Below are 9,843 nucleotides of genomic sequence, written 5' to 3' on the forward strand. Positions count from 1 at the left end.
CAGCTCAGTGATACTGTGAAAAAACCACTATCGACAAATATTGACAAAGAGGGGAGCGAGGAGAGCTGGCCAACAGTATTTTGCTCAATTATATCTGAGCTATGTTAGAGTGGTTTGGTGTTTATAACTTTAAGCTGGAATCGTTTTAAGTCTCTACTGAGCAGCACGTAACAGAGCCGGTATGTAAATAATTAACATAGCCAGTTTCATTCTCTGTAACTAGAAGGTCTGAAAGTTGCATTTGTGTTTTCTAACATGCTGCTAACTTAAGTTTGTTTCTCTGAGGGATTACACATGAAGCCTTTGTTTCTTTGTATTTCATCTCTGCTATCTGTAATGTCTGGAAGGATGACATCTTTGCCTGCCTTTCCACTGTCTTTCTAGTTAACAAGCATCCTTCTTCAGTTTCCAAATGGCAGGTAGCTACTACATCTGCTCAAAATTCCACTGTGCTCTGTGATGTGGGAAACCAAAGGCTCTTTCAGCACCCTGGGATCTATTTTCCAAGTTTGGGACCGGAAGCAAAAGATGAATACAGGCAGATGGCATTATGTAGAAACAAATACTACCTTTTTGTGCTTGCTGGAAAGGTGTTAGTAAGTTATTTCTCAAGTTATATTACTCTACATTTTGTGTAATCTCAACCAATAAGGATCTATAAGATGTTGCATTCCAATTTTTTTAAGATAGTTCTGCCATCCAAAATAAAATTGGTTTCCTTATGTTTACTTAAAGCTGATGTTCAGTTGTGAATGATACAGCTGATGCTGGTTGTGATGTGAGTTCAGTACCCCAGGACAGAAGTTCTCAGGCGCTTTAGTTTGAAGGAAGAGATAAAACATAGCTTAAGCCTGTTGGGGTTGCTTGATTTGTTAGATGCTTTTTCTGTTCCTTGGAAAATTAGGAACTTTTTAAAAATAATGTAGTTAAGAGGTTTTAGCTTGCCATTTAGCCACATATCTACAGGATATCACTCTGGCCAGGACACCTGCAGGGGTCACTCTGGTCTGATACTGCAAAAAGAATTGGCAGTACTCTTGGGTTTCCTCCTTTTCCTGTTGTGGCTTCCTGGTTTCTTCCCAAATGTAGGTTGTTCAGCTTTTAACGTAAGGCTCATGATGTAGATACTTAGAAGACACCAAAGCTGATATGTTTAAAATGTTTATTTTCTTCCCCCTACAAATGCACATGATGGAATCTGTTTTGGGTTTGACTTGAAATGTAGGAAATATAGAACCGAGTGCCTTTCATGAAATTCTGTTCATGGAAACCTCTGAATTTTCTTGCCTACTCTGTTTTCGTCCTGGATTCCAGTGAGGTCTGGTAGCAAATGGTATCTCCAGTAAGGAGAGATGCAATGTTGCTTGGTGGTATATAAATGAACTATTTCTGCTACTATGGGAGAAGACAGAAGATTATCATCTCACACACACACACATGGACATTATAATCGTATTCTTGTGAATAAAATACTTTGCGTTGCTTAGTCTGTGAGAAAAGTTAAACCAGCCAGTTTTTAACTTTCCAGTTGGTTTGGATCTCCAAGACAAAACATTCTGCCCAAGGCTGGTCTGTGTAGGCTCTTGAAATAATAGAAATGCTGGAATATAAGCAGCAGAGCTGAGGTCTTGTTTGGGGTGTTTTTGTAACACTTATGAATTTAGTTCCACTAGGAATATGTATATTTAACCTGACACAGGCACAACAGACTGGAAGGATTTTTTTTTTTTTTTTAAACTTCTGTAGCTCTTGATTCCTAGAGATAATTTAAGACTATAAGAGTATTGCTTCTTAAACTTTTATTTTTGGAACCTCTTAATCTATTTGTAACAGAGAACAAGGTCATAGAGTCCCTACAAGCTTTATCCTTATTTCCTACAAATCTTATTACTGTTCTGGAACACAAGCAGCCAGTTATGTCTGAGTCCTGGATATTCTGGTAAGATCCAGAGATGTTTTAACTGTTGTGACAGGGAGACAGTGAAATGTAGGGTTAGGAATGTCTGTGCCAGGACAGGTTTCCAGCTCAGTGACTGCATGCCACAGGCAGTGCAGAGTTAGTAACCAAAAGCCCTTTGAACAAGGAAAAAAGTCCCTTCATGTGGTCACCTGTGTTGTACAGTAGCAATAAAGTAGCTGGCAACTGGTGAAGCTGGCTTTTCCTGTTTGCTGCTTCATTCCAAGAGGAAGCAGCTGATGGTGCCAATACAGCCACAGGGCTACACTGCTGTTCAGGGTCAGGACTTGGATGAGGAAGAAGCACAATGAATTCCATATGGGATGCTGCCCACATTGCCCTTTGATACACTCTCAGGCACTCCTGAACTTAGCAAGGCATCCAAAATCCATAGGCAGATACTTGGAACAACAGATTGGGTAAAGCAACAAAGGAAAAGCTGAGAGGAAAGTAGAAAGCCTTGGATCAGTTGACAAAAGCACTTAAAATGCCAAGTTGCATATTGAGAAACTTTATTTTCATCTAGATGTTTTTTCTGGAATTTAGTAATCAATTAATAATATAATATTTCATTTGTTGCCTTACAGAAAATGTGATGAAAAATAATGTAGAATGTGATCACCTAAAAATTATTACTTCCATTCCACCATTTGAAGAAATAAAGGAAACAACCTGGCTATGTGGTTTTTTTTCAGGGGAATGATATTTTGTCAGAGGTCATTCCTATAAACCACCTAGATCAACAGATACACAATATAATTAGCCTATTTTTTTAATTAGTAAGTGGTAGATTAGGAGCCATTACTGACTCAGGTTTGTTTTGAGTCATCACATGTGCAGTGTTTTGCCAGATTATTGAGAGGGGAAAAATAATTAAGATGCTAATTAACTGTGGATCATGCAAATCTAGAAATTTCAAATAATTTGTAAGATATAAGATACATAAGGAATATAAAGCTAATGTGTTTCAATGGTAGATTAGTAAAAATAATTGACTGCCTTGTATTTTGTGAAAAACAGCTTTGTGGTGTGGGGGAGAGGTAGGCTTGTGTAGACTTGGTTATAAACAAGGATATTTTGACTTCTGGCAGAGCAGCCAATTATAAAATATTAGGAAACTAGGGCATACAGTGAGGCATTTGCAGCAAGGGAGAGCTGCAGGATTTTTGCTGAGGGGACATTTTCAGAGGGCTTAATGACTGGGGATCCCTGGTAAATAAGAAGGGAATAGATGAGCCATGTAGGTTAAATGTTACCAAGCACTTAGGCACTGAACCAAGCTACAAAAATCATCTTCCCTAGTGAAACCAGATGTGGACTGTGAAAGGTGTTCCTTGTAAATGATCTGTGGGTAAGTTTTGCACAAATATGAGGTCCTCCAGGAATGTTTCTGAAGGATTTGAAAATATGGCTTTCCTAATTTGAGAAGCTAATTTTATATACATACATTTATGTATAAAAGTATATATACAGGAAAAATAAATATTAAATTATAATTACATATTAATTATGTGTCATAATTATAATACCCACATGATCTATAATTAACACACAAGAATTACATGTAAAATGTCTTCAGTGCAGATTCATTTAACCTAACTTCTGCTGTGAACTGGCAGCTAGTATCCCAAAACCCCTGCTACTCTGTTATTGGCATTTGCATAAATGGTTAATCACTCCTCCCACTGGTTCTGCAGCAGTGCTGGGCTGAACATTGCAGTGCTGTGTACCAGGGCACATGGGAGCTGCTCCTGCTCCACGAGGAACAGCAGGGGGCTGCCCCAGATAGATGAATGGATCCTTTTTTCCTTTCTGTCCAGTAGTACAATCTAACAGACTTGAATGAAATTTTAATTTACACCAAAGCTTCCTGGCTGCTTCAGGACTTTGTGGAGTGACTGTTAACTTTTTGCTTCCCAGCTCTCAAAGAGCTGGGGAGGTGTCCAGTTGTGTTCTTGAGATCCTGACATTTACTTTGCTGTACAGATTAAAAATAGCAGCTGCTCTTGGTTTCAGCATATCAGATGATTGCAGCAGAGCAGTGTGAGTGGACTGCTGTCCTTCCTCCTGAGGACATTTGCCAGTGGTAACTTGAAGTTTTCAGTAGTCACGTGTTTCAGGAGCACAAATAACGAGGAAAAAAATTGTTTGTGAATGTATGAGAGGAGGAGGAAGGATGGGAAAGGGAAAAGGCTTGTTCTGTTACTTGTTATTTGAGATGTCATTAGATTTCACTTGCATTAAAGCAACAGTTTAAAAAAATATGTACTCAGCCAATTAATGTTACTGTTACTGCATTCCAGTTCAAAAATGAGCACAGCACTAATACAACACATGCAGAAAGAGAGGGGTTTGCTTTTGCTCTAAAGTCATGGTGTGTTTTCAGCACACTTTTCCATGGGATTACTTGTGTTTTAGCTGTTGGAGCTTTCCCTACAAGCAATTGAAAGGCAGATGGTTAAAGAATATGAGTGGCAGTGACTCTTAGGTCTGTAGAGGAGTTTTACATCTCACTCTCCAGGGGGAACAAAGGATCCCAGACAGAAAGCTAGCTCCTAAAGACTGGATGTGATGCTCTGCAGTACCATGAAAAACTCCTGTAGATGTTCTAGAGTTTGGACAGTACAAATGTAGAGCAAATAACTCATAGGAAGGGAAGTCTGGTCAGGAAAACCATTGGCACAGTAAAGAGTGGAATATTAAACTGCTCTTGTGAAATTAGAGAAATGTAAGTGGTTATACATGTTCTGCATAGTTCAGACATATTTTTAAACTTGCCTGTGGCACTGGGAGGTTTTATTCGAATTATTTCAGGCAAATAGACTTTCTCTGATTCCTTCACCTTTATATGAACCATTGGACTATGCTGTGTGTCTGGGGACATTGGCAGAAACCATGTAAGGCAGAAATCTGAACTGCAGCTTTTCAGAATCAGTGAAGAAAGAATGGCATAGAAAGGAATTTGTGTTACCACTGCTTTCTTTCCATAAACAAAAGTTAATAATGTAGGTCTTGTCAACAATGCACTCATGAACTATCAAAAGTTGCTTCCCAGGACTGGAGAGGCCAAGTCTAGTTTAAATGTTTCTGTCAACATATCAACCCAAAATACAAATTCCTTAAACATGTGTAATTCTTGTGTCATACTGTTGCATTTGAATACTTATGAATTGAAACATCTTTTTCTTCCCTTAAATATACCCAGAGCTACTCATTTATAGAGCTGAGACACTCGTTATTCAGCCTGCACCTTGATAATGAAAATGCTTACCCTGACAAACAGGCTCTGGACTGACAGCCAGAGAGCTCTGTTGTTCTTAATTGTGAATTTACCAGTTACTGCAGTGACCAGAAGTGCAGGAATGTAGGTCTTATTTTAATCCCTCACTTGCAGGTAAATTAAGTAGGAAGAGATGTTGCCTGAGGGCATCTGTCATTCACTTCCTTTCAGAACTATTCTATGAAAAGTGGGATTTTCTTGGCTCAGACAAAGGAGAGAAAAACTCCTGCCTTAATGGCTAGGCCACACCTTAGAAGATGGGGAGTATCTGACCTCCAGCACCCCTGCACGGCTGATGCTCTGGGGAATTTTCATTTCCAGTTCGACTGGATCTGGTCTAAAGGCTACAGGTTATTGTTGAGGGTTTGGGTATTTTGGTACCTGTCTGGGTGTTGTGTGGACTGGGAGTTGTGCAGGCCCCACACACAGGAAGGAGGGGGTGGTTATAACGAACCGTTTAAGTATTAGTAACACTTTTGTAGTTTAAGCTAGCAGTGAAAAACCACCTTCCTTGGGAAGGAAGAATGAGTTGCCAAAAAGCATCAGAGAGAAAGAAGATATTTCAGTAGGCATGAATGAAGTGTTTGTGCAGAGGGATCAGCTTTGGCTGAAAGAGCAGCAGTTTATGATCACAGTGCAGAGATCTTCATGCTGTGAGTTAATTTACTTCACCTTGGGATTCCTAGGCTTTATACATTCAGTTGCAGAGGACATCCTCTTCAATTTCATAAAAAGATCATGTGCACAGATTCCTGAGTTTTGATTTCTTCTCTCTAAGATTATTACAGTCCTGCAATGTTGGGCCTGAAAACTGATCAGGAAGTTCTTGGAGAACTTGTGAAAATGAAAGTTCCAGCTGTGGCGGAGCTGATGGAAAGACATGGAGTCATGTGGACCCTAGTGGTGTCACGCTGGTTTATATGCCTGTTCATTGACATTCTTCCAGTGGAGGTAATTGGTAACACAAAGGTCTCTTACTACACCCCTAATTATTTCATTTGTACTGCTTTAGTAATAGCTGCTTACTGGAAATCAAAGTTAATCTGAATTCTCTCTTTTCCTGCAGACTGTGCTCCGAATATGGGATTGTATATTCTATGAAGGGTCAAAGATCATCTTCCGTGTGGCCTTAACTCTGATTAAGCAAAACCAAGCTTTTCTTTTGGAAGCCACAAATTTCCCTGACATTTGTGATAAATTTAAGCAGATCACCAAAGGAACATTTGTAACAGAGTGTCACAGCTTCATGCAGGTAAATTCTCTGCAGCTTTTAGTCATTTCAAATTAAAACCAAGTCTGACTTAGAAATGTTCTTCACTGAGCAAAAGATGGATACAGTTAGGAGAAACATGGCTGTTAGGATTGTTTTTTAAATAAGAAACTAAAATATTTCTAATAAATATGTTAATATAATAAATAATTTATATTTAATAATTATGATCAATTATATATTTAATAGTTATTATCTAATTCTATATATAGCAATCCATCCACATTATCTGTCATACAGGGAAGAAAATTCTTCTTCACCCTTTTTACCAGTTGAGGCAGGAAGTCTGATGAGCAAATAGTTTTAGCACATTTTTCCAGTGGACTATTGTTATTGATCCTGTGTTTTCAGATGAACTGTAAATGCATGAATAAGCACGTAGAATAAGCATGAAGTGAATTTTAAGTTTGCCCTGATAAATGGCTGTAGTGCCCAGACTGTTTAGCATTCTCTTTAGAAACAAGATGGTAGCAGCAGGTTGTCATTTCCAGACAAAACCCATGAAGTTGAATGTCCAAGTGCTATGACAGTCTGCAATCTAGAAGTTATTCTTTTAAATTACTAATACAGTGTGAGTACCACATCAGTATAAAACAGTAGGAAGATGGAAACATAAAAAAGGTAGTACCTGCAAAACAAGTAACAGGAGCATATCTGTCATAAATCATGTGGTGAACTCCACTATCATGTTTGCTCAGTGTGCACAAAACCATGTTCTGGAGGGTGCCATTTACCCCCCAAAGTGTTTCATGCTCACTGCACATCTCTCTGCATAGGTCAGTCACAGTAGGATATCACTTATACTAACTTTCATTATTGTTCATATAGAAGAAAAATTAGCTTAACTTACTGACACTTTTAAGTCTTTTAAGTAAAGGAGCAAGAAAAAAAATCACAGGTACAGCTTTCATTTAGAAGGGAGATGTTTGAGGGGTTTTTCCATTCCATAAACAGTTTAGAGTAAGAATTTTATTAAATGTTAACTGCCTTAAGAACATCTGTTCAGAGGCTGATGCTAACACTTGTCCTTAAAGGAATTCCCTCTCCCCTCTTTAATTATGTTAAATTTTACACTAGCTCATTTAACAGCTCCAGAGACCTGAGGTGCCCACACACCTTAACTGTAGTTTGAAGTGCATAAACCTGTAGCTTTGCTTCACAGTTTTGTTCACTCAGAAGTTCTAGGTGAAGTAGTGGAAACAAATGTATTGTTCTTGAACAAGAGTGAAAACAAAAGGAAAAAAAGTAATTGAAGACATGTGATGGCATTCAGAACACATCAGGTTCTTACATCCCTATCCATTACTCCCCTGGAAAGCATGGTAGAGAAGAGGAGCAAAAGCAGTGTCATGAGAGATTAAAAGTGACTTTTTGCAGTAGAAGACACTGGTTTCTTTGTGTTCCAGAGCCTGAACCACCTCTGCTAGCACCACACAGGAAGTGCACAGGTGCTTTGTCACATTATTCAGGGCAGTTTAGTATGTTCTAAATATGCCACTTTCTACCACCTGCCATCTAAAATAATCTCAACTGGACACCCATTCAAACCAGATTTTCTACTGCTGTTTTGTGTCATTTACTGCACTTGTTATGAGCTGCAAGTTTACTGCTCAGTAGATGAAGTTACCCTATTACAGGAAGGCCAAAGAGCAGTTTCACAGTATGGACATTGAAGCAGGGATTTCACACCTCAGAGAATATGTGAGAATTCTAGCATGCTGTCCAAAGCCAGCAGTTTAACTAAGAATTTTCTTTGTTTGCCCTCAGAAAATATTCACTGATCCTGGAAGCTTATCCATGGCAACAATCAACAAACTCCGAGAGACTTGCAGGGAGAAGTTGCTTTCTCAGGGATAACATGCCAGATGTAACCAGGTGGTCAGATACTGCAGCAATTGACACATTCCTCTATTTGCACTGATTAAAGCACACTTTAAGCTTTCCATGAATTAATTGACACTTGACCAATTTTTCCTGCCTTTCAAGTAAGTGTGTTAACACTTTAGTACTGTATGTCAGATTTGATATCTGGAACTGGTGGTTCTGTTAGTGTTGTTGGTGGTGTGTTGTTTTTATTTTTAAAGAATTAAGGTATCTTCAGACAAGAATGTGATCAGTGTCAGGACCTTCCTTTTAAAAGAATAGTCCCAGGGAATTTTGTAATATTAAAAGCAAACAGATGTATAAAATTATGTATTACTGTGTTAACTGTGACACCATTACCATTTGTACAAAATAAATTAATTTAATTTGTCAGAACCTGTTCTTTGGTGTAGAGAGTAAAACATGTGATCTGAGTCCTGACTGCCAGTCATTGGCTGGCATACAAGCATCTTTTTCCTCACTGTTCTCACTTAAGGAACTCAAATACAGCAAAGTACAGGGCAAGAGAGCAATCAATGATCTTTCACTGGCAGTTGATCTATGCAGTGTGAAATAGAGCAGCTGTAGTGCAATTCTCCCACACCTGTCTCCCTAAAAATTTGAGGAGAAACACTTGTAAAGATATCCACAAACAGACTTCTTTGACAGGGGAAGATACTTGGCAGTTCCTAAGTCTGCACTGGCACGAGGCCACTTCCAGCCCTGCTGGGGTCAGGAGTCTGGGAATTGTTTTCTTGTCCATACAGAGCCCTCTGGTGGCCAAATCCTCTCCTTCCAGCTGGGGAAAAGAAGACAACTGGAGCACCGTGCACGGTCCCTGTGCAACAACTACTGTGGAAAGCCTCACCTTTTAGCAGCACAGTCCTTCTCAGACTCCACTCCAAGTTCTCTTCATTCCCTGTGAAGTATCACTTTCCCCTATCCCACAAATTGAGATTTTTTCATTCCTCAGCAGGAAAAAAATTTGTCTGTTTCAGAGGAAGTATAAGAGTGCTCTTCTAGACAACTAAAGACTGTCACTGAGCAGTGAGTCTGGGCCATCCTTTCCTTTATGGTACGAGATATACACCTTTTTCTTCAAGTATGTATTATAAGGATAGCAGCAGTAACATAGTCCTAGTATGGCAGCAGGTATTGGGAAACACTATTCACTACTAGCAAAATTCATAGCTTCCAGGTACCTTCAAGGTCACAGGGCACTGGTCTGAAGTACAGCAGCCTTAGTGCCCTGCATTAGGTTCTCTTGGTCGGGAGTGTTCTGTGCAATGTTTTGGTGTGTCCTGGTTGCCCTCAGCAGATGCAGTTTCCTACTTTGTGGTAAGAGGCCAGCTTCAAAATCAAACATGAAATATCATTTACACAGTCCTTAGACTAAGGACCTTAGCAGCACAGTCAGAAAGTGAGGCTTAGCTAGGCAGAGTGCTGTAGCAACATGCCTCAGGAAGGGCAGTT

The 9,843-nt window shown here is 39.3% G+C and overlaps 1 protein-coding gene across 2 annotated transcripts in view; it reads left to right on the forward strand.

The window, feature by feature from the left end:
• GRTP1 (growth hormone regulated TBC protein 1) overlaps positions 1-8,766 on the forward strand; it is a 34,055-nt gene extending 25,289 nt beyond the window's left edge. For both annotated transcript variants that reach the window (XM_079332667.1, XM_079332668.1), the window contains exons 6-8: positions 6,016-6,188; positions 6,304-6,489; positions 8,275-8,766. In XM_079332667.1, the coding sequence (XP_079188793.1) occupies positions 6,016-6,188; positions 6,304-6,489; positions 8,275-8,364 (449 nt within the window). In that variant the 3' untranslated portion in view covers positions 8,365-8,766. The remainder of the gene's footprint in view (positions 1-6,015; positions 6,189-6,303; positions 6,490-8,274) is intronic.
• The last annotated feature ends 1,077 nt before the right edge of the window (positions 8,767-9,843 follow it).

This window comes from Erithacus rubecula, assembly GCF_903797595.1.
Source record: "Erithacus rubecula genome assembly, chromosome: 1".
NCBI lineage: Eukaryota > Metazoa > Chordata > Aves > Passeriformes > Muscicapidae > Erithacus > Erithacus rubecula.